At 39.4% G+C, this 25,904-nt stretch overlaps 3 protein-coding genes across 3 annotated transcripts in view; 1 reads left to right on the top strand and 2 right to left on the bottom strand.

The window, feature by feature from the left end:
* LOC117144382 overlaps positions 1-25,904 on the top strand; it is a 57,329-nt gene that overhangs the window by 3,130 nt on the left and 28,295 nt on the right. The window contains exon 2 of the mRNA XM_033309518.1: positions 18,537-19,257. Within this exon, the coding sequence (XP_033165409.1) occupies positions 19,188-19,257 (70 nt within the window). The 5' untranslated portion in view covers positions 18,537-19,187. The remainder of the gene's footprint in view (positions 1-18,536; positions 19,258-25,904) is intronic.
* LOC117144368 lies at positions 619-2,150 on the bottom strand. The gene is made up of 5 exons (XM_033309494.1): positions 2,040-2,150; positions 1,885-1,983; positions 1,435-1,833; positions 1,012-1,340; positions 619-949 (listed from the first exon to the last, which is right to left on the bottom strand). Exons 1-5 carry the CDS (start codon positions 2,072-2,074, stop codon positions 696-698), a joined length of 1,116 nt encoding a protein of 371 aa, XP_033165385.1. The 5' UTR covers positions 2,075-2,150; the 3' UTR covers positions 619-695.
* LOC117144374 lies at positions 15,744-17,088 on the bottom strand. The gene is made up of 3 exons (XM_033309506.1): positions 16,532-17,088; positions 16,175-16,470; positions 15,744-16,117 (listed from the first exon to the last, which is right to left on the bottom strand). Exons 1-3 carry the CDS (start codon positions 17,086-17,088, stop codon positions 15,912-15,914), a joined length of 1,059 nt encoding a protein of 352 aa, XP_033165397.1. The 3' UTR covers positions 15,744-15,911.

The raw sequence follows: 25,904 nt of genomic DNA, 5'->3' as shown, positions 1-25,904 counted from the left end.
TAACAAAATCCAGCACAATCGAATGCCTGTACATTTTTTTGGGAAACGTCTTCTGCAAGACACTGGCATTGCCCAAAGTCTGGGACCTATACGCTAGTTCCCTATTTGTATGCTTAAGTTCATTAGAGTCGGTTGGCAAATATTTACCAGAGTTGGCAATTTTGGCTTGGCTTTTTGCTACGGTTTTTCTTTGGGCTGCAAGCAGCAAACATCATTAAATTTAATTTGCTGCCAATATTGAACTTATGCTTGTGTGTGCGGAATAAACAAAGAGGAAAAGTCTCGACGAGGAATGTCAGGTCTAAAAAGCTTGAGTATAAATAAAAAATACGATCCAGACTAGCTTAACCCACGAAGAGGATTTTTTTTATTTGTTTACTTAAAATTAATTTTATTTTATTAGAAATTTTACAAAACTACCATCGATCGGACTAATATAATAATAAAATTCGCTAAATACATTTAAAATGATTAATTTTAATTACACCAAAGCAAAAGTTCAAATAAAAAAAAGAATAGCTATAGTCAAACTGAACATTAAATGCTCAAAATTTTAATGAATTTCGTGATTTAGTCCATATTTGGATAGAAAATAACATTGACAAGCATATTGTAAAATATAGCTTAAAGGTTCTTTATTGTGAAATATTCGTAAGGTTTACAAAGATATATAATACACAAAGATTATAAACTCCTTAAGAATCATTAAGATAATTTAAAAGGTAAGATATTTCTTTGTTCGTTGGGCAAACACATGGCTCCAGTTCACCAAAAATTGATTCCAGAGTTTTCTTGGCACTTTCCAGGACCGCAGGCATCTCACTATTTTTGAACAAGCTGATGGGAAGAATTGGATCTCCATTTGAGTAATGCCAGTTCTTCATGTCAAGATAAATCCTTTTAATAAAACTCTTTTTCTTGTTGTCCCTCTTTATCAACATATTTAAGCCTGTAAATTAAAAAAAAAAGGAATAGCTTGTACCACACGTTCAAGTCGCAACACGAACTTACGATTTTCTTCTGCAAGGTTGGCTATTTTCTGTTCGATCTTAGCCGTAGTCATGCCCATTTTTCTACTACCGGTCAGGAATATGTGAATCAATTCATAATGTTCTTGATCTTTGGCATTCATGGTCATGGTAGAATGCTGCCGAGGGCCACAAAATCCTCGATCATTAAAGCCGGGATATGGTACATCCGTGAAATAGGATGTGGACGTAAACACCTTTCGGCTCTGTGCCACCATTGACAACGTTTCCTTCATTTTGTAGCAAGCATGAGCGTTATAATATCGAAAGCCAAATGTTGCCATCAATTCCTCCAAAGTTTCCAGACATATGCTAGAAAAATGTATAGGATCAGAATATTATTATTATTATATGATTTGCATATTCACATATTCACTAATAGTTGTTTATGTGACCAATCACTTACCTCGAATCCCGTATCGTGTAAATGCCTGGAAGCATTTCAGAATTTTTCGTCGCGTGTAAGTATTTGAGCAAGGAGTGGATCAGGTCCTTTGCCAACATAATCTGCACGCTCTTGAGCATGGTAAGATCAAAGATATGTTTTCGCGACCACCATCCGCGATAGAGCGTCTGAATCAGGGTAGCAGACTTCTCGTAATGGGCCAAAACAGCCGACTGCAGAGCGCTTTCGGCCACATAAAGCAAATTTCTCTGAGCCTCGAAACGGCGCCACCATTTTTGAATAATTATCGCAGACTTCAGAAGTTTTCGATAATTTTCTCGCACTAGCCATCCGTGATAATAACGCTGAATTGTGCGAGCCGCTTTGAACTGCTTGTAGTCCAAAATAACACTTTGTACTCTATTGAAACTTATTTTCTTAGAGGTATTTACTATAACGTAAATTACTTACCTTGTTAAGTCGGAGGATAAACTTATGCAATCCTCATGCTCTTCCTCTAGATTTTCGAATTGGCCTTCTTCCAAAAAAACTGATGAGTTACTGGATTTTCTTAAAAAAAAAATAATACTAAAAAAATTGAGTTCGTTTGGTCAACCTATTCTTACAACGAGATAGAGTCCTGTTTTGAGGGCTTTGGCATTTTATTACAAAATATAAAAAGCTCTTCCAGAGACAGTGGTACTATTTTGTATATGAATTTTATATGAAATCAAAGTCTAAAGTCATAAAGAACTATAGACAATGAAGCAAAAGCTTATTTGTTAAAAATAAACTTATCAGCAAATACAGGAAGATTTGTTTTTAAAGCACTTTCTTAAAGTGATATTGTCTCTGAAGAATCTATCTAACAAAATGTTATTGGATTGGCTGGTGGAATTTTTTCTGTTCAATCAAAGATTCAGTGCTCAAAATTTGGATATGTATTAATAAAGAAACTGGTATTCTCATAAAGAAATCTAAACCAACGAAAATAGTTGTGGCGTTGTATATTTTAAGGTGTTGATAAAGGCAAAGGTCGTTCAAGCTGTAAAATCTTTGGTATCTATATACCAATGACCTATGATGGTTCAGTAAAATCATTATTAAGAGAGTATCCTATTACTTAAAAATGATCGTGAAAGGTGTGTATCAGGTTCTTTTGTCAGGTGCAAAAGGAATCAATGTACTCTGTTTTCTTTGCAGCTTCCGTCAACACAACAGAATATTGTCAGTTTAATTCATTTTTAATGCTGAGCCGACTTACTCGATATTCTCTCTGGAAAGCGCAACTTTGCCACTCAATGCAATCATTTGCCAATGCACTTGAGGGCTGCGCCGAAAAAGGCGGAAATCAAAAGTTAAAATAAACTTCGTTGTCCTTGCCGTTGCCGCTGTTGTTGTTGTCATTTTTTGGGGAGCTCCTTATAAAGTTCCAGGATATCCCGTTGTTGTCTTCGGTGCTCATTTTTCGTCCTTATGCGGCGCGCGTTCCCCCTCCAGCACAGTACTTTTTCTCCTTTCGTGCCGCTCCTTGTCTTGTTTAATGTTTCATTTATTTGTTCTCTCGTACCGAGGCACGAAAACGGACTCGAGGAGTGGATGTTGACGGAGCCAGGACTACTGGGTATTGCATTGTACTTGGGTCCGCTGTTTTCACTATTTGACGCTTGTTTACTCATTTCCGGTTGCCGCTTGCATTGTGTTTCGTCCGGAGGACATTGCCTTGCCTTTTGGGTCCTCTGTCGTCTGCGAAGACTGCCTTACTTTGTAGCCTCCATTACGAAAATGGTTTAACGTTGCCTCGGCAGCTAGAGCCAGGAAATCCTTTCATATTTAACAAGGCGCACAGCGACACCCGCGGAACGAAATTTATGCGGGAAATTTTGTAAACAATAAGGTTGCAAGCTAAAAAAAAAATATATATATATATGGTTTTAATTTTTAGGATCGATGGCAAATTTAAAATTTCACTTATGTTTATAGTAACAGCCTTTAAGAGGCAAACAAAATAATAATATGTTAATATTTTCATTTTGTGTTTGACCTTATTGACGAAATAGAATTCGCAGTTCCTTTAAATTGAAATTGAAAATTATTCGAAATCAAATACGCTCCGTGTTAAACTGAACTTGGCATAAACGCCTGTGGCTCACAAGTAAAAAACTTTGTCGGTTTGCTCTTCTAATTTGTCCCAAGGCAAAGGCAATCAATCAATATTCATCAAACTGCTATTTAATTTGAATTCAACCACCTTGCGACTCGACGCCGTCACGTCCTCGTCCTTGTTCTGGGGTCTTTTCTTCTGCCTTCGTGAAAGTGCCACCACGTCAGACAAGGAGGCACGTTAGTTTCATTACTCTCCGAACTTGGCGACAACGCGAACTTTGAAGTGGTTGGATCTAGGCTAAAGTGCTGCAACAAACTAACGAACAGCTCTACGATTCAGCTCAAATTTCAATTTATCAGACTGCCACAGTTGCGTCCATATCATCTGGGCGTTTCTAAAAATCCTTGAATGCCTTGCTAGTTTTAGACTCACAATGCTAATTGTATCTGTCGAAAACTGTAACCAGCTCTTCATCGGAGGAAATTCCGCACGCACTTAAATTGGCCAGAAGAAGACTCTTCGTTAACCTGATTTCGCAGAACAAACAAGGGCTGCAAATGTAGAGGTAAACATTTTCCCAACTGCATTTGTATGGCTCACACATGTAACGAGGAAATAAAACATCAATTGCCGGCCCTTTTTTGGTAGCATACTTTATTGGTTCATTGATGAGCTGAAAGTAAAAAGGGTCAGACGGGTTCTGACTTTCAAATTGCCAGCTGTAAATTCAAAGTTGGCCCAGACAACCCAAATAGGTAGGATTACGTGTTTTGAACACTGGGCAAGCATAAAGTTGTAAACGAAGGTAAGGCGTAACAAATTTAATCAAAATTCAGGTAAGATAAGTTAAAAGAAATAAAAAAGCATGTTTGGCACTTAGCATCTTTAATCAGGTAGTGGTATACAACTTTCTGATAAATAAATTTGTGCTCCTATTATGATTTTATTTTAATATGAATGAAAAATGAAGCTGTTAATAAAGATCGGCATGCAATTAAAATGAAGGTGAGGAAAACACACTTTAAATAAAAAATTCCATGGCTTGAGTGTGCACTAAGTTTTGCATTTAGTAAAATACGTATGAAATTAAATAGTCTCTTAGACTATTTAGACTACTTTTGACTGCACAGGCGCACTTGCAAAAAAATATTCTTTAAACCCAAAAAGCATGTCCTTGGGTTGGAAGTTAAGACCACTTAATGCACGCCAAAAGCAGTTTACATGCGTATGTACCAGCTAGCTGTGTGTATGTACATATATATGTGGTGTGGCGTAGCACAGTGGTTCATAAATACGCTCGCACATAGAGCCACTTATACATATACACAACAAGGACAACGACGCATGTTTTTGGTTTTTGGCCTGGGAGCCAGCTTGAAGGCATCATTCAGAATCCGTGCTCTTGTATACGGTGTTAATAATGCCATTGATGTGTGTTGAAGACAGATTCAGACGACAACAAGCCAAGTACATGGGCAACCGAATGCAACCAGTAGTAGTGTTCATTGTTGTTCTACTCGATCTGACTACTACAGATGCTTCTGAAGTCTGCAAAAATGTTGGCAAATGTAAACGGAATTTCTGAGCAAACTGTTCCGGAAGGCGTTTGGCAAAACTTGAGCTAAGTGCACTAGATGGTGGTTATGGGAATTAATACCATATGTGCTTGCCTCTGAATTAATATGTTTAAAAAGCGGATTCTTACCATTCTTTTATAATTACAGAAAATTAATACTATTTTTAATTGATAAAATAGTGTAGATACGATTTCCGACTATGAAATTATGGCCAACTAAATAGTTCAAGGCCTACAAAATTGGTAAAATCCAAAAGGCATATAAACAAATACGCCGAGTTGACCAAATTTTTTATGGCTAAGTAGGTGGTCAGTCTCAGATGGTCAGGTGGGCCGTTGGCTTTAATGGTCTGTCGCTACATTGCCTTGGAAATTGGGGCACGAAGGAAAGTAAGTCTATTAACGGCAATGACAAAGCACGCGAAAAGCTAATAGAGACACAGACCAGAGGAAGGAAAATAAGCCGAAAGTGGGGTTGTTAAGTAGTTTGGCAAGTCTATAAAAATGTATTAACTGCCGTCGAGAAGGGGAGGCGAAAATAAAGTCATAAAGCCAAGTGGTAAGTGCGGAATGGAAGGAAAGTGAGGTGTGGCTCCAGACACAATGGCCGTAATATGATAATCATTGCGTAGGTCCACACACACTCTTTGCGTTTAGGGGCGTGTGAAAAGTGGGTAAATGATGCAAAGCAAACGGGAACGAGGCCGTGCCTAGGCCAACGGCAAATCCATTAAACCCTTATGATGCATGAGTACAAATAAACTGAGTGAAAGCCGACAGACAATGGAAATACCAGGGGAGCTCGAGGGGTCGTAAACAAAAAACAAAGAAAAGCGAAGAAAATCGTTGGGGAGCAAAAACATCTGGGCGCACAAAAAAAGGGCGTGTCAAAACATATGCGAAAAAAAGAGCAGTAACCACAAACCGAAGCGGTAGCGGCATGGCGAAAGTGGGAGAAAGCAGGAGAAAGGTTCTCGGGGAGACAGCCCGCAAAGTGAGCAAACACTCGAGTGAAGTGGTTAGCTGGTTAAAACGCTTCTCATCTGAGTGGGTGACAGTGCGAATGTGAGCGCCGCCGGGCCAAAGCTCAGTCAAGTGCAATGGCAAATAGGCCCAGATGCTCTTCTTTCTCGGCTAAAATTATAAACAGATGTTGGAAAGAAGATTAGTTTGATCACGTCGAAAGAAGTGTGTAAGTGGGCCAAGTGGCTTGCAACCGGGCTAAGCTCATAGCATGTAAGAACCAAGCGAGCTACATATGTACATATTTATGTATATGTAAACGCACATCCTTATTATATCTAATGCGTGATTTGCAGTACCTAACTATTCTTTTTTGCAAACTTTAAGTTTGCAAGGTAAACAAAAACATATCTCAAATTAAGCCCAAAAACCATAATTGCTGCCTACGCTAAATAAAAATTTAAAACACTTGTTTCCCCATTTCAGTTCAAATAGAACATAACCGCTTACAGCTGAATTAATTAATGGAATTGTTAGTTCGAGGCACGAATTGTTTATGTTAAAACAAATCTAATTAAATTGGCAAATCGTTTCTGTCACATATAATAAATATATTATTTCCAGTTGAGTGGTCTTAATCGTCATTTGGTTAACACCAATTAGTTTTTGGTTCTGTTTAAGGTGTATTCATAGTATGAATTTCATACATCATTACGTTAACGTTATCTCGTTGTTTGTGTAGTACAATTTCAATGTTTTAAAAGAATCTTACTCAGAATTAATTCACATACCTTTATTTCTTTCTTTGCCTGGCTACGGGCACCTGTCTGCTGTCTTTCCTTACACCTGTAAAGTAAATATAGAGTTATAGAGAATATAGAGAAGTATAAATAAAGTAAATATAGAGTTTCAATATAAAACCCACAAAAATTGACAAATGCCCGAATATAGTGGGCTGTTTCTGCGGTTCAGATTTCAATAGCTGAGTGCATTTTCAGCATTTTCTACAATGAAAGGGATACCGGTGAAATAACAACAATACAATGTACGATACTTCCGCTTTTTTGCTGCTCGTGTGCAACCAACTGGTTTTTGCACAAATATAACGTATACGCGAGGTGGGTCGGGAAAACAGGAAAACCAGCAGAGGGCCCAGAAGAGATACTTGCATTAGAGTCCTGAGCGGCACCACCGGGCATCTAACTAACAAAGGCAAGGTTTTTTTTTATTTCTGAAAAAATACCAACATACATACCCAAATGCTCGAGGCAGGCGAAGAAAGTTTAAATCAACTTGTGGAAATTTAGACAATTTTATAAACATGCATACGACTCCGAGGACTGTGGCAAGATAAGTCCCCATACATATAGACGTACAGCCGAAGTCGAAGAAGTGGTAGCGAAAGAAACACGTACTTACATATATGCACTGAAAAGAGTTTTTAAATATATGTGAGACTACAAATTTTTATAATATAAAATATAAAAGGTAAGATTTCAGTGAAATTTATTGACAGTTAACCGATGATGCAATGAAAGCTCTTTTGATTTTCGAGCCAATATATTATATTATATTATTTGCCATTGGAAAATATTTTCTTTCTGTGATACCGCATGCACAGGGTATATTGCACATAGCACAAATTTAAAAGTAAGCCAAGCCGCATCTCGTGCTATCTGCGGATGCTTTTCCCGCCTTTCCCGCTTTTCCTTGGCCAACCCACAGACACATCTTGTTATTGTTGTACTCTGGTGCTTATGCAAATTCTCGCCCTGTGTGTTGGGGCAGCGCCAAAAGGAAGATACGTGCTTTATATATATTCATGAATGTATGAATATCTTGCCTGTATAAACAGAGTAACTGAATAATAATAACAACAGCCGCCGCCATCGGGCGGCGAGACGCAAAAACTTGAAGGAAATGTCGCCAACAGAAAAAGTTGTTCACATCAGGTAGCAAAAAAAAATATATACATATATATATAAATATGACAAAAATAAGTACAACGCGGTTACACCTTTAAATGCTTTAAATTAGGATGAGTTGTGTGAATAAATCAGTGTGCATGGGCTTAGGGGCTATACTTGTACGAGTGTTGAGTAGAATATCAGCTGTGGGTATTTAATATTCCGAATATTTCATACAGACATCACAGACCAGTCTTTATAACCAATAATTAGTTAAAGAAACATATGTATGACTTAGATCGCCAAGACTACGAAGCACTTTTATGGACATCGAATTTGAATTTCACCTTTTATATTTTAAGTTTTCAAAATTGACGCCCCTTTCCAAATGATTGTCAATATGTCAATGAGAGCGTGTTAGAACGGATCTAAAAATAGCAGCAAACAAGCCCCAACATATTGTGCTTTTAATTTTCTAACTCACTTGCCACTAGGGAACAGGTCAGGCATCCTTGCGCTCCTCCACATTTGCCATTCGGTTGCACGTTGAAGCGTGAAACTTGTGCGCTTGTCACAAAAATGCTGCCCGTCAGCTTTCGTTTTGTTCCTTGCGGTTGATTTCGCAACAATAACAACAACAACAAACGGGAATCCTGGTGGGTTTTCTGGGTGGCGAAAATGTCGCCACATAAATTACCAAATAGAGCAAACCCGAGTTGAACGCATTGAGTTGCCCTGGCAACAAACCGATTGCATTTTACTCGATTTCGCCCCACCGCCGACCTTATGTTCGACCTTCTGGCGTCCCGTCGCATCCTCTGCATCGTTGGCATTAGCATTTTGACGATGGACCACCCACTTCTACACCATTGTCTGAGTTTTTTTCTCGTTTTCGCTGCGCGTGCTGTTGCCACTTGTCTCATTTCGAGCGCTGTCAAGCTGCAGAAAAGTAAGTGCACAGCGCCATCTTGTGGCGAGTAGTCGAGGTGGCACCACCCCACTTCCACTTTCTACCGATTCCACCCACTTCCGCTTCCTCCGGTGGCGACTGCACTACTGAGTGGATTCCACAAGTCCGCACTTGGATATTGCTCTATTTTTTCCATTCCGAAAGTGATTGCTTGTTGCTCTCTCTGTTTTCTCCGGTGAGCTGCTTTTGTTTTCTAATTAATTATGCTACACTGTGGGCTTGCTGTAGAAAAAATAGAAAATTCTATAAAAGTTGGAATTGGAAAATATGGTTCCTAATTACTTCGGGCAAATTATATGGTAAATAATTAATAGCAAAATTAATTTAAATATATTTGTTTATATCTTTACAAGCTTTTCTGTATACCTATTATTAAATAATCGATTCACATTTTGCCGCAAAAGTTCTCGTTGTACAAAGAAATTTAAGACAACGATTCTGATCATCACTTAAATATATATATTTTTTTATATCAATATGTAGCATTGAAAAAAAGAAAAAATTTTACTGCAACTTTTATTTTTGGGACTTCTGTGCCAGTGTGTCCTTTAAGTTGCCTTCTCGTGGACAGGACTTTTTGTCACTTCCGCTTTGTTTTTTTGTTGTTGTCTGCTATTTTCATAGTTCATTAGTGCGCTGGCCCCTCTTCAAAGCCCCTTTTTTGCTCCTTTGGGCCAGCACTTTTCTCCTTTTGCTGCTTGTCTGTGTCGGGATTTTCCGTAGCATTTAACAGCTGCTGTCAGACATTAGAAAAATATTTGCACTTTGTTTTCATTTTATAATTTCTTTTGCGACGTCTGCCAAACCCTTAACTTGACAGCAGTTGCAGTTTTGCCCTGGCGGCCCGCTTTTTCCAGTGACTTTTTTCGGACGAGGGGCTGGCATTGATTTTCCTGAAAAGCATCTAGTTAAAGCCAGGGTGGCTAATGACTTTAAAGTGTACAAAGATAAGCAGCCGGATGGAGAAGCCACTTTCTTCCAAGGCATATGCAGTGAGTTTTCGACGGGGCACAAGGAGCTCAACGAGCCAGAGAGCGACGATGACGACGACAACTGAAATTTGTTTCGCCCCCTCTCCTACAGAGCAGCTGGAGGTCCCGACTGGAGGTCCTTGCAGGCCGCCTCCTTCTGGCGGCTGCTTGGGTAAAATAAACGACAGCTAATAATGCGCACAACGAGCAGCCAGGAGTCAGGACCACGGAGCAGGACGAAAGGCAGGAAAAGCAGGAGTCGAGCAAGCCACTTGGGCCCCCATACACTGTACTTTGATGTGGAAGCAAGAGGATCTAGCCTTATTCACTTGGATAGTTCTTTGTCTGAGAAAAAAACTTATGCTCTGGTTTTTCTAGGAACTTAAATTTGAATTAAAACTGATGCAAATATTTAGGGCAACGATATATGCTCCATTTGGATGTGTTAATGTTACATAAAAAAACGCTTGATTCTTTTAAAAAATATTGTAACTGTTGCCCGAAAATGATGACTGCATTTTTTATAGTTCCCTCGTTTTGGGCAGTGTGCAACTGAGCTCATTCATTGTTTTTCTTCTTTAAGCTTAACCCCCTTTTTTGGGGAGTGGGCGTGGCAGCGACTTTAATTGGCACATATGACACAAAACCCGGGCGTGACACACTATTTGGAGGAGATGGGGCATTTGGGGTTAAGGGGCCATAGGAACAGGATGGTAAGGACAAAGTTTCTCTCATATGCATAGACACATCTCGAGTGTCGCAAAATCCTTGGCGAGAGAGGTCGTCGCTGTAGGCGGCGGCTGAAAATGGCTCCCCGGTTGATCTTTTGGCTGGTAGGCGGCAAAACGCGTCCCTATGCAAATGAGCGAGAATGCGGCTAAGACAATGGGCCAAGCTCAAGTGCTAAGGGTCGCGCAGCTTAAGTTTAATTAGACGCAGGACTTGTGATTTATTTGATTGTCGCCTAGGCAATAGTTCTGGGTTAAGTCACTTACAAGGCCCACACCATTTACCAAAATAGTTTCCAAAGTTTCAATCAATAAATATAGAGTCAAAACTGAAAGTGGGCCTTCGCGCATATTATATTAGAAAACTGTGCTTTAATAAATTTCGCAAAGCCAACTTCTTAAGAAAATACGGACTATTTTAATTGCTCTTTCTAGATATTCTGTTTGGGGTGCTTTTAAATTTTAATATATGCTGGCTAGCAAGTTACGGATCCTAGCCAGCTTGGGAATCATTATGAATAATAACATCTGTCATTGGAGTGTCTGCCAACCCCAGTCTTTACTCCTGATTCGTTACGCAACTTTGTCCAGGTAATTTATCAGGCACATTAAACCAGGTGGAGTTGGGCAGGATCACTGTGAGGAAAGTCCTGGCTACCAAGAAAAAGAAGTCCTGACACTGTCTGCTGCACAAAACTTGTCACTGGCATTCCGCCGCTGACAGTTGCCGTGCAGCTCTGCTGCCACTGACAGTTGCATTTATTTACCTCCTTTTTGGCCAGGACTCTGGGTCAGAGATGAACTCGGCTTTCAGATTCAGATTGGAGCTAAATATAAGCCACGCATTTGATACGCTGGTAAGAGCGAGCAAAATGAAAATGGTTATGTAAAATGATTTAACTAAACACCTGAAAACTTTCAATCTAAACGTGGTTGGGAAATGGCTAAAATATCTAAATTATCTGAAAATAATAAGATGCCCTACAAATACATTACATGAGGTGGATAAATACATGCTCCTGAAATTTCTAATTCTCGAATCTTCTTTAGGCCAACAAATAGCTGAAAAAAGTTTTGAATTCAGCACATTTAAATAGATATTCAATAACAATAGCCATTTCTTGAATTAAAACGTCTTAGGTTAGACAATTTACTTTGCCCACATACCCTTTTCTTCTTTATTTAACATATACCACTTATAGTCCGGAGTCCGGACAACGAAGTAAAATACTAAATTTCTCCGCTTACAAAACAAATTATAAATAACGATTTATCATGAGCTGCACTAGCTGTTGCATTTGCCAATTGCCCACCTGAATGCGTTCTGAAGTGCCTCCCAATCCTGGCTGTAAGGATTGCCTTGGCCAAGGACTAAATCCCTGAACTGGAGTTTTTTGACTTGTGGAAATAAATTGCCAATGGCAACGACAGTCTGATTTCACCTTTTGTTGCTTGTGTTTCTCATACATACATATTTTTTGGTCCCGGCCAGACATTAGTTGATTCGGTTGTTGCAGCTGTTTCTGCTTCAAATGGATGTACTTCCCGCTTCACTTTAAGGAAACGGAAAATAATATTAAAATTGCACTGCTCGCAATAAATGGGTTTCAAAACGAACTTCAACATAAACTCGGCACATTTGCCGCTAATCGCTTCCCCACAGACGCATTAACAATTTATCTTGCCTTATTTTATGCGAAAAGTTTTCGCCAACCGAGTCAGTGTAACCGCATCTTTCACCTTCTGCCGGCGAAATCGAATCCCCGAAAAGAAAAACATTTGAATTGAAAATCGTGCTGAGCAGAGAAGGAAAATGCCAACGACATGCGCATAATTTCAGCTCACACAGGCAGCACTTTTCTCAAGGGAAATGCGAGTACGTGAATGCGAGAACATGGCGAAGGGATTGGTTGGGGCCCTCGGATATTGTGTCTGAGAGCCTTAGGCAGACCTTTGGGTCCTTTGATAAGAGAAATGTATCTTTGGTCGCTTTAGGTGAAAAAGTTCGATCTGCGCTCTGCTGTTCTGCTTACAAATGGAGCCGAGACTGATGGGAAAAAGCCAAGGGCAGCAATATTTCAAAATGCTTAGACTAAAAGGATAGAACTTTTCATCAACAAGTCATCATATTCAATCGATCTGGTCATCATATTTTGTAACTTCATATGAATCCATAAATAGGAATCTCTAGTGACTTTTAAGTGCATCGGTATCAGCCATTAATTATGATGTGTATTATACTAATTTAAAAGGCATTGTGTAAGTAAAGTTGATTTTTTTAATCCTAATACGATTTTTAAAAAAATCTCATGTACAGTTGCTGTGCAATTTTTTGCAGCTGCTAGCTGCCATTGGCTCGGGTGCAGTCCAATTCATTTCAGCTTGGACCCATCAAAGCCAATAAATTCGTAAATAAAATGTGCCAATAAATGGTTGTCTCTTCCGTCAGCAACGGAAGCAGCAAAACTGAAACTAAAGTTAAATTGAATTAAAATTCAGAGCGCTTAATGTGCCGCAAACATACAGGACACACTCGCACACTCGCATAGATCCGCTGGCAGTCTTCACATGTCGCAGATTTTTCAATAAACTAAACAATTTACGAAAATTGAAGTTTATCTCAATTGTGCAGCTGCTGTTGACAACGCTCCATACACTCGACGCTTTGTCGCCGAGGACTCAATTTGGCAATAAACTGGCACTCAGAGCTCTGGGCCGATTGCCACGCCCTAAACTCCAAACCCAAAACCCCAACCCAAACCGATACTATATAGTATATATGAGGCACGATCCGGGTCCTGTGAAGTGGTGCACAAATGCGCTTAGTTGCTTTATTGGTCAAGCTGTTGTGCGTGGATAAAACCCTTTTAGTGCACAATTGCTATAAATTCGCTTGGCCCATTATATTGCTCGTTGGGTGTGGCTTTCGAGGGTGGGGAACGAACTCAGAATTGGTAACGGGGAGACTGGGGCTGGGCACTGGAAAAGGCGAGATGAGAACTGGGAACCCTGCTATTGTCGTGTGGGGAATGGAGCAGCAGAGTCCAAGTCGATGATTTCGATTGACGGAAGAGCTTATTTTAATCTCATTTGACAGCCACGAGCAAAGGAACCCGAATAAAGGAAACTATTCTCGAGCCAACAGCTGTTGTGGGACGGGTCATTTGATAAACGGGCATTTGGCCAGGGTCAAAGGGTTAGAATGGCCTGTAGAGTGGAATGACTGGCTCTCGTAATATAATTTGCCATGATTAAGTTGGAAAATTTGCATGGACCGGCCTGACACATTTTGATGACCCAAGCATTTGGCGGCACTCGGCAGTTTAGTGTTAGTTTATTGTCCAATCGGGACGTCTGCGGGTTCATCTTCAACTCGGTCACTCGCGCACATGTCCTGTATATGGCCATAATTAAGATTAAGGTTGGGGCCTTTAATTTGAATTCTTTCGTGTCTTTGCTTAATGGACAGTTGGGCAGCAAAGCACTTAATAAAAACTGAAAATCCTTACCAAGTTAGTAGGATAAGTGGCTGCGGTAAGGGGTTATTTAATTGGATGATTACTGCAAATTGTTTAGCCATGTGGAGAGTAATCATAAAATTATCATGGCCTACAAATTCCATCATAAATAAATGTATATGGACGGTCAGATGTAAATTTAAGTTTTTGTAAATGGTTACGGATTAAATAAACATGCTGCGAGGGTGTGCCTTTTTCAATGTAATAAGTCCGAAAAGTGCACATTCTTAGTTTACACCAAGTTTATGGACTTAGATGAGTCCTATAAGTAAGGGTACTGAGAAAGAATGGGCTTTCATTCCGTGAATTGATGATTCAATGAAGAACGGAAAAGGAATAAGGTAAACTTTCGATTTTTTCAACCAGCTGAGCAGTTTAATTGCATTCGTGTGTCGGAAGAGCCAGAGCCAGAAAAAATGGGAAGAAAGGCAAATAAACCGTGGACGGAGACGACGATGAGGTGGAGGAGCTGCTGGGAAAATTCATTATGGACCGGCGCCTCGACTTAGTGGTAACTGTACGTATGGCAGGCATCTTAGCCAACTGGGCTATAGCCAAGCCAATCCACTTCAGCACCTCGGGCTTGTGTTGCGGTTTGGCGCTTGTTAATTTTGCAGTGAAAATTGCTTTGGTATTTACAGTGCACTTGGCCAAAGGCGCATTACGCGCATGCCTCAAGGTCCTCGGCTGAGAGTCCTGTACTGAGGGCTCTGGAGCTGCTGCTCGATTCCCAGGATGTTTGCTCTATGCCATTTTCCCTAATCTCCCCCTTTTCCCTGCAATCGACAGCTGTTAAACATTTTCACGTGCAGTCTGCAGCCTTGATGCTTGATTGTATTTGCCCTCTCGTCCTGGTCGACTTCCAACTGAGCCATTCAGTCAGTCAGTCATCTGCACGAACTAATCAAGACAGCCACTTAATGCCACAAAGTATGCTACTCGAATTTGTGTAACCCACTTATCTTTAAACTAATTTGTTTCCAAGCTTGGATTGCCTTCTTCTCTCACAGGACTTATCAGCCCAGGGCTGGTGTTGGAGTTTCTTTATGGCTGGGGCATTACATTTTCAGCCACGAAGCGACCATAAAACAATGCCGCATAAAAAAGTGACCCCTACTTTTTGCCATCTCCATCGCTCAACGCGCGAAAGTACTCAAAGCGAATAAAACAAAAGTAACTATAATAAATGTTTGCAAATAAATTGCGAGCTGCTAAAAACGCACAGTCATCCACACAAAGGAGAACGGAATTCGTTTTTCCCCAATTTTTGTTGCCTTGACATTAAAAAAGTTTAAGCGCTCTGCTTTATTCGTCTTCAGATGAGGGACAAAATCAGTTTTATGTCGAGGAATTTCTGAAATTTTGTGACTGATGACAGTAAGAAATGGAAATATTTTGTCCGTTTCCCCCGGGCACTTGGAATAGTCAAATGGAAGGTGGGACAGATGTTCAAGCTATATCTGAATGGCTGCCAGTTGTATTGTGCATAAGAATGTAAATCAGCATCAATTTTTTGCCCAGATTTTATAGAAATTAGAAGAAAAGTGAGAACGAACGTTTATTTACATTTTACGTTGTAAAATTGCTTTATAGTTTTTCATACTCGTATGTAACTTTAATTTATTTTGCATGCTAATGCATCAACTATTTTCAATACAGGTTCACAATTTGAAGAGCCCATAATGTAAAACAGATCGAATGTGAAAATAGATTTTCCCAGCACTCAGTGTCTTATGGAAAGTTAATTACTGAGACAACCTATTGGCACAAGCTATCGTCTTTTACCTGGGGCTTGCAAAAACAATTATATTCATCAGCGGTCGTTAGAAGATCATCAAGATAGAATTTAATATTACGATCCTGTGCATTTCGTGTCTTGTTCCTTTTTGCCAAACGCTTTACAAAATCTTTGCAAAAACGATTTCGCATATTCTCTCGCATGACATGCATGCTCATACGACGTTCTGCAATGATAAATAGTGGTTTGTTATCATATTTAGGAATATAGGTGCGAAACTTACTTGTTGAATAGTTCATATACACCTTCTCCACATTCTTATCCCTCATTGCCTTGTCATATACCAGAATCGTACGCTGCAAACGCGGTGTCAATCGCTTTGGCAAGGTAAACTCTAAGTCGTTTATGTTTTCTATATAGGGTCCCGGATAAGGCACTTTGGAATAAGTATTTCCCTTTCGGAACTCATGTCGCCGGTCGTTTATGAAGGATCGCTTCATGGCAATGGCTGCTCGCACACGGCCGTTATGAAAGCGATAGCCAAAGGTACTAGAAAGGTCCTCGATCTTACTTAGTAAGCTGCAAATAAGACACAACAACAATTAGTGTGTGGAAAGAAAAACGATTTTGAAAGACTTACTCAGATTCCCTTAATGCATAAATGCCTGGTAGCATATGCTCCTTGCGCATTCTGTGGACCTTTCTGTAAAGCGAACTGAGCATATCTTCCACATACTGTATTCGGAGCGACTTCATGCCCTGGAAGTCCTGGAAGTACTGGCGAGTCATCCATCCGCGGAACAGCGCCTGGATCTTGGTGGCCATATCGTGGTGATACTGGATGATCCTCTGCTGTAACAGCTGCTGCATAAAGGAGAACTTTGAGTGGCGCACCCAGAAGCCACGCCACCACTTGCTAATGGTGGTGGCAGCATCGATCTGCCTTTTACGATTCCTTCTGGCCAAGAATCCCCTCACATGACTCTGAATAGTCCTTGCAGCGTTGAACTGCTTGTAATCCAGAAGGGCAAGTTTTAGTCGACTAGATTGACCGAAGTACGAATCCTGACTAGTATTGGACTCCAACCAGAGATCGCTGAAATTGTCCGTGTTCTGATGGCTTCCAGAACTGAAATCGCTCATGTGCTGAGAAAAGTGTTTAGAGCCTCGCACCACAGAAGGACATTGTAGGAACATGGTCAAGTCGTATTCTTGCGTATGTTTTTGTGTATAACTGTATTGATGTAATGTGCTATATGTAGTTCAATTGAATTCAAAAAAGTTATTGATAGAAAATTCTAGGGAACACCTTTACAAAAAAAAAACTTAGCGTTTACCATAAAATACACAAGATAATCTTGTCAACTAATCGCGAATAACGCTGATTCTGCAGAATTATTGGGCTTATTTTGCTGTGATACTGTACTCACCATGGGTACGATAATAAGTACTAAGTTCTCCCTCTGCTGCGCCACTTGGCACACATCTCTTGACTGGTTACTGGTTTCTGGTTGGATATAGGCACCGCCCTCTCTGCCTTCATCACACGGACCGCATTCCGCTTTTTCCCGCAGAACCCACCAAATATGGGGCAGGAGCTCCACTCAGAGCCGCAGTCAACCTGTCAGTCAGCCAGGAATCCATGAATACGTGGCAGAGAGTCTCCTTTCGAACGCACTTGCAGCTTAAAGGATTTACATTGAATACTGAATGCTGATACTTCATATCAGTTTAGTTTTCCCTCGCTTTCCCTAAAAAAAATCGAAAAAGAATGGAGGGCACAGTGAAAATCTTCGATTTCCATAAGTGAATTTTCCTCGACGCACACAGGCATGTCAACTAGGCAACCGAGCCACCCGGGCGCCTTACACACATGTGTGCCACTGTCCCTGTTCTCGGCAGTCGAAAACGAAATGGTGTCATGTACGAAATGTGAAAATCGTGTTGTACAATTTCATGGCTTGGCTTTTGCCAATTTCCCATGTAAAGTCAGTCGGCTTTTCGTGTGGCGCCAAAGTCGAAATTCCCTGCTCCCTGCCCTTTGCACATGCCACGTCCCCGTTTGCGGTGGCAACTGCGCGTATTTGGTTTGCTAATGGGCAACTTTGGATTTTCAAATCAGTTGGAAAATGCACTGTGCGTGTGTATTGTTTTTCGCAAAACTCCAAAATCCATTGCAGCTTAAAGCGTCCATCAATGATTTAGAACCGTAGGATTCTCCGAGTCGAAGACAGTAAATCCTCGGCTGGGATATTGAATTTGATGATGATTGGAGTTGTCAAGATTTGAGACTTCCACGAAAGCGGAAAAGGAAGCCACAAATATAACAGGATTAAATAAATTCGGTACAGTCCGCACTATAGGAAATACAAATAAAATATAATTAACTCAAAAATTAAACAATGTCACAAGAAGTTATTTTTCAGAATTTTTATACAAAAAATAAAATTGTATGATTATATTTACAAATATTTATTTAACTGTTTCATGCAGAGCCAGAGAGCTTACAAGATTTCATGATTATAAGGTGTAGATAAATGTTGAAAAAATGCTGTCGTAGCGAAATTTAAATTACAATGAATTCAAATATTTCTAAGCATACAACTGGATCTAATTCTATCCCTCTCTGCTCATAAATTTTTTAGGTTAATTCGGAAGCCGAATCCAGTTCAATCATCAGCCAGCAACATTGTGGAATTCCCAAGCAGGAAAAGGAAAAGCTGGGAGTGAGCCGAAGTCATATAAAATACATAGCAGCAAAGTGGAAAAATTGTGGAAAGCAGGAAATGAATATGCAAAAAAGGGCAGAAGGGATATGAAAAATGCAAATAGCCAAATCGAGTTCAATGAGAAATGCAGCTAACCCTAAGCCGAGCGTATTTACACAATTTCACATGCAAGGCAACAGCAGTGGCATTCAGGTAGTTCGGGGCACACAGGACCTGGTCACAGTACGAATACAAATGCGACTCACTGTGCAGATTGCTAATTGTGGCTGACTGGTAAACCGAAGAAAGCAAGAGCGCCGAATGAAAAATGCATTAAATGCAACCACAAAATAGAGCAAAAAGTAAAACCAATCAAACGACAAAAAAGGGGAAATTGCACATACTGAGCGCAGAGCAAAACAAAAGGATGACAAAACCAGTTAGCGAATATAAAAATTGATTTCTGCGGTCTGGATATAGCGGATATTGCTCATATATGTACGTCAATCGGTTGCGAAGGGCAGCGTGACATAAAAAATTAGCTGATTTATAAATAAACAATCATATTTGTTGGCAAAAGGACATAAAATGCAAAAGCCAGCGCTTAAACTGCGTAGACTCTTCATCATTACCGCAGTTTACATAGCCAGTTTGCCAGGTAAGTTTGTTAAATGCGAAAAGCAAACACTGTCACGCCCTCATCACCTTTTACTATTTGACCACACTCGAGCTTTAATTTAAATGTCCCAGCACACACAGTTGGCCTGAAATATTAATCGAAAATTATGGCCATGGGGAATGCTGTTTTCAAACTGGGCAAGCCACCCACTGTTTTACTGCTCTCCCACATCATTTGCGGTTCAATTATGTTTGCGGTTACTATTTGTGAAAATGTTTCAACCCCGGACGTGAACTTTCTTCCTTTTGTTTCGGAAAAACGCCATGACAAATCGAATTAAGCTCCAAAAAGTGGCGAATAAAACATACATATTATGGCAATTTGTTGCTGCTCCTATGAAATATCTTTACTTCAAACGAAATCAAATATCAGATTGCTACAGTTCTAGTAAGGCCTCATTGTAATTTCTATGAACACACGCAATGTAAATTCAATATGCTATTAACAAAGCAGTTGCTTGAATTTCGGCTGTTATAAATGAATGCTTCACTGACTGATATTTGTTAGGTATTATGTTCAACTTCTGCAACCTAAGCACAATGTACTATCCATTTATACCCGGCTAATTTCCCTTGATAAGTTGACGGCCGTTGTTCCATTGCCTCGCTGTATATCCCACAATTCCTTTTGCCCGTCAAAGTTCCCCAATATAAAACGGCCTTTTACGAGTATTAATAATTTTGCTGGATTTTAATTTAATATTGGTGCCTGACTGCAGCTTACATTCAGCTGTTTGTTTGTCACTCTTGACGTTCCCCACCAAATGCAATATGATTCGGATTTCATTTCAGTTTTCCGGCTTTATTCAGGATTTTTTCCAGTCATCTCTGTCTGACACTCCGGGCAAAATAGCTGCTGCAATGAGTTGTCGCTTTGTCTGCATTTCCGGCAGCTTTAATTTCGTTTCATATTCCTTTGGCTTGTCGACATTCCCTCCTACTCGGCCCGCCATTCATTGTGAGATTGGGGCATAATAAAGTTGTAAAAGAGGCGCTCATAAATCCCAGGCATTTTATATTAAAAACTGAAAGATTCGAGCGGCGCAGTAAGATGTACTTGGGAAGCAGCCTTTAAAGGCACGGAAGCGGCTGTCGATGCAGAGCAATTCATCACAGCAACTTCCGGTTCCGGTCTGGGATAGATCTGCACTTCTTGCTTGCTCTTAATTCGGGCTAGTCACACGCCTCCCCCTCCTCCAGTTCGTACTAACTGGCATTTGGCAAAGAGACGTGTGCCATCGCCCACCCGTCTGGTGCAAACCACTCGTATTCCATCGAAACAAAGGGGAAACGGCGACAGGACCTGCTAAAAACTTCCAATCACGTCTCGCGGATCCTTCACTAGACACGCATTTCAATGGCCAACATTGGGGCGGGCTTCCAAAAAGAGAGTGTCTGGCCGTGGAGCATATTAAAAAAAATAAAAGGCCCACAAGCGCGATATTCGTTTGATACCCCGTTTCCAGCTTTTACTTGAATGAGATCGTTAAGAAAAACTTATTTTTATATTTTTTGGTTGTACGGAAAGCTTGGGTCATTTATAATAATAAATGTAATAACGCTATTAATTTTTGGAATGAACGTTCATCCTCGTAAGCCCATAACTTTTGATAATTTATTTTACAACCTTTTTCATAGAACTACGTTTTTATCAATATTTAATAGGAAAAATTCTTTTAAAGATATTTGTAATTTTTTTATATGTTCATCAACTATTGAACAACATCTCGGATTTCAGTTCACTTCTATTCCCTTTGCACCAGAAATGGCTTATTATTTCTTATATTTTTGTATAGCGTTTTGCTGCCGCCCACTCGGGAAACCAGCAACGGACCGGCGGGCAATTTTCAGTGCTAAACTTTTGACACCCGCACACATGGTAACACTCACATATACACACGTCCGCCAGCCCACACACACTTGTTGTTGTGACACGCACGCGATGCATGTGGCGTCTGCCGGAAATGCCAAGCTCAACGTCCAAGAGCAGGAACAACAAAGCCAGGAATCAACTGTTGGCATGTTGATGTTGACGCTTTGCCTCTGCACCACTCCCACTCCCACTACCACCCATCATCCAACGCCCACTGGCAAGCGCCACCCACCGCTTCTGCCACGCTTAGCTGACATTTTTGCCAGCGTAATCACGATTAAACTGTCAACGGCATACTAATTAGATTTTTATTTTTATTGCGCCATGACAACGCCACGTGACGTTGCCGCGTCCTTCCGCGTCCTGCCGCTAAACAACCCCCACCCATCGCCTCCAAGTGGGCGGTCCCTGCTTAGCTGCTCTTTTTATGCCCTAGCAAAGGGTATTGTAATGTTAATCTGATATATATGGCTATTTAGCACCTGTTTATGCATTTTTTATCTTAGATGCAAAGGCATCTTGTATTCAAGAGCATTCCAAATACAGGAAGTTCTGTATGAGAATATTTGGCATCATAAATACATAAATACAATACATAATATACACCTTTGCTTCAAACTATTTAAAATAAGATATATGCTTACATTTTTAAGTAAAGGTCTTTTATGCGTACATCTGACTTTATAGGTCCACAAATCAATATTATTCTATTATTGCCAGGGTATGTAAGTTTCGGGTTTTGAAAGTTGGTTCTTCTTATTTTTTCCTCTTTTTGTGACGCTGTCGTCCTGAGAGAAGCGCGTGCCTCGCATGACCAAGTGACAGAGCAGACGATGGGTGGTGGGTGGTGACCCCGACTGATGGACCTGTCGGGAGGGGGACCTAAATCCAGACCCTTGGCCAGGCACTTTGTGGCGCCTGCTACTTTGTGATTTATGTCTTATCATATTTATGAAAATTATTGTTATTGATGGCATTCAATATTAAGTGAGCGGGAAAAAACAAGCCACGGCAACCAATTCACTTTGATTGATTGAAAGATGGAACGTAGCATATTCGTAATTGATTTAAAATGTGTGGCTTCCCTTGGGCATATTAAGTAGGTCAGATGCCAGAAATGCTTATCTCTAAAAATAGCTTTAATGTAAAGATTATTTAAGGCACGAGCCTCGTTAATAAAATGTATTTCTTGAGCTTAGTAATTACAATTTTGTTATCAACACAATTAAAAGAGAGAAAATAGGATCGATTAAGTGTCAAAGTTATTTGAAATGGGAAACCCAAATAAGGCATTATTATTTAAACAATTGCTTCATGTTTCTGTGGCAAGTCGCATATCACATGCTCCAAGTAGTCCGTAATTGTGCTTGAGTTGTAAAGAAACTGCCTGGCTAAGTTCCACGTCCTCCTTAAATTTCAGGACCTCCTTTTTGAATTATTTTTTCCTGCTCTCATTTGGCACTACATTTTCTAAGGGCAGCGGGAAGGCTTTTTGTTTGGTTTGTTTGTTAGGGTCTATTACTTCCAAGCTGTTGAATGCGTCATCAAGAAATCCCCCAAGCTGAATTCCAACTTTAATTCATACACCTGTGAACAGGCGACTACCCTGCCACGCCCCTCTTTCTCGACGCCTTTGCTTTGTTTACATTTTTTCAGATTTATTTTCATTAAGTTCCCGTACAGGAAGAGAAATGCTTTATTGTTGCTGCTGGCTGGTGTTGTTGGTTCACTGGACCTAGCGCTAATGCGGCCAGACAATGGGGGCGTGGCTTGGCTGTTAAAAACAAAGGCCAATACGAAAAAAATGGGAATACATATATACTTCGTATATACAATAGCAGGAGGTAAATTTAATGAAAGTGCGCAAATTATTCAGGCCACAGTACCACCATGGTTATTGTTGATCTGCCAATTATGAAAGCGGAAATGTTTTTCCTTACAATATAAAATAATTATTGGTTTTGCTAGAAAATGAAGATTTTCGCAAGTTTTATTTTTTAATTATTTTAAATTAATTTAATTTCTTTATAGTACTATTAGTCTGACCCGCATGATCGTGGGATGGACTCATGAAGCCAATAATAGAATCGTATGTTGTATTGGTCACATGGATAATTCTTGGCATGGAATCTGTGTTTTCCTACCCTATTTAAATTTATACTCCCAAGTACAGTACGGAACGCAACACCATAATTATGATCGTAGGTTACTGGCAGAGAGTCGCTAACTGGCTTATAAGTTTTATTCAAAAGGTTATATTGCTACTAAAATGATACGTAGTTCAAATTAAAAAAATGGTCAAAGTGATGAATTACTTACATAATCCCACCAATTGACAGGTTTATTACAGAAATTTCCGATTGTAACAGAAAGACACCATATCAAAACAACCTTAAGAGCAAATATGCGCCTCATATTCAATGCGACTTGACTTCGGATTGAAAATTAATGCGACTGTATCAATGGCACTCTCTTTATTTATAATCCCCGATAAGAAACAAGCAACTAAAATAACTTTCAAAGAATATTAAATATATGTATTATATTTCATAATAATTTGTGTGATTCAAAAACAACACGGGCAGCTGATGTTTACATATCGATATTTTTGTTGAAAAAATGTGTCTTATCTACTGATTTGTTTTGCAAAATATTAAAAAAAATTATATAAAACCATTCTTTTAAAAATATACATATTTCTATGAATGACTTTATAAGTAAATATTTTACTTTTTCAATAATTATACAATAAAAAATCAAAATTCATAAATTTTTCGCTATAATATCGCAGAAATAGTTACGCATAACATAAGGACGATTCTTCAATATAAAACAAAATCAACTACCAAATGATGTATGTAATTTAAGAAACATTTTTCTAGTACGCAGCTCCAAACTTTATTCAGACGCAAGTTGAGGCCTCCAATGAAAGTAATAGCCCTTATCTCCAACCTCATAATCGTGGCGCGTCATATGTGGCCAATGTGACTCATGAAAATTAATATATATACACACATTTTCGCATTCGTGGACTGATGCCTGAGTTTTCGACGGAGCTGTCAAACAAAGACATAGAACGTGTTCCATGAATTTCACATTGCATATTCATAGCTCTGGAATTATTTTGAATAATGGTAATTCCATTTCGAGCGTCGGGTGTTCCTGGCAGCTTTAAGTCATCCAAAATTCAGCGGACGCTCGGTTTATCATAATTCCGCTTTAAATAGAACTATTTAAATTGGATGATGAACGCAATTCATAAAATTGCATATTTAAACGGCAGAATTATATCTCATAATCGGTTAAAATCGAAGACTAAATATACTTCTTTAAGACTTAGAAACAAAGTATCCCCTAAGAAAGTCACATTTAAAGACGCAAATCCTTGCAGTATAATACAACATATTTTTATTTTAATGCAAAAAAACTATGATTTCGTCTCTATTATTTTTCAAATAATTTTGGGACTCTTGCTAAGAAAGAAAGAAATTGTCCTTCGATCATTACAATAGTGAAAGCAACGAGAGTAAATTTTGATTTTAATTATTTATTTTTAATTATACCTAAGGCAGCACTATTATATAGTGATCCGTTCTCAGTAGTGTATGAAAATGACGATACATTATTTTGCTTACTTTCACAAAAGGGTCTCATGGACTTTAATAAAAAATGGACCACCACCCCTTCATCGTTTTCCTTATATTTTTTTCTTCCTATTATTTTTATGATTTCACACAATGAACGCACTTGGCGCACATTAAATAAACCCGCAAGAAGCATTTATCAAATTTCCCTCTTTATAAATTTGTTTTTTTTTCTTTTGGTCTCCGACCGTGTAGTGCCAGCGTTTATTTTGCTTTCTGGGTGTATTTTTGAAACATTTATAAAACGGCAGGTGGGCAGGCGGCCAATGGGCAACAGGCGCGAGTTCCTGGGAGATCATGAAACTGGAAGGTCCTGAAACTGGCAGGTGGGCAGCTTAATGTGCGCCTAATGACAGCGATGAAGATGCCAAAATGATAAACAGCAACAAAAACAATGGCAATGCGACAAGGCAGAATCGCAAACAAACAGAAAATAGAAAATGTGTTTGGTCATTAGTGCTTTAAAGAAATTTGAAAGTTAAGGTTTCCGTGGATGTTTAGTAGAAATATGAGTTTAAGGTGAGCTTTTTAAATGGGTATGCTAGAAAAGCCATTTATAAAAGTGGGGTTAAATATTAGAGAAGTAAAATATATTTATATTTCAAAATTCTACAAATCAACTACTTTTAAGTATTTTATCTGTGTTGCAATCTTGATAGATGAACATTAAAACATCGTGCTCTTTTTAACAACAAAAATGCTTGCACTCATTTTAAAAGGAAGGCAATAAGAAGATATTTCATTCAAATGCAAAATGATTCATCACTTGACTGACCTCGTGGTCGGTAATCATTAGTATTCGACTCCTTTTTTCCTGGGCGCACTTTAAATGTCAATTAGATGTCAAATGTTTGGCCCGATGGAAGTAAGGAAGATGCCGTCGTGGAAAAAGTTTTGTGCATTTAGCTCCGGGCAAGAGCACAATGTCGAAATAATAATAATTTATAACTATCAGAGTCATAAGTTCATGACATGCTCATCAATCAAGGCATGGGACAGCTCAACAACCTCGGCCCTTTCGTGAAGGTCTCCTTTCTATATCGAGTTCCGTCTCCGGACAAAAGGACGTTGGCTGTCCGAGGGTTTTCCGCCTCCGTGAAAACTTTTGCA

The sequence above is a fragment of the Drosophila mauritiana genome, chromosome 2L, assembly GCF_004382145.1.
Source record: "Drosophila mauritiana strain mau12 chromosome 2L, ASM438214v1, whole genome shotgun sequence".
NCBI classification, from domain to species: Eukaryota; Metazoa; Arthropoda; class Insecta; order Diptera; family Drosophilidae; genus Drosophila; species Drosophila mauritiana.
This window is presented reverse-complemented; position numbering and strand designations above follow the sequence as displayed.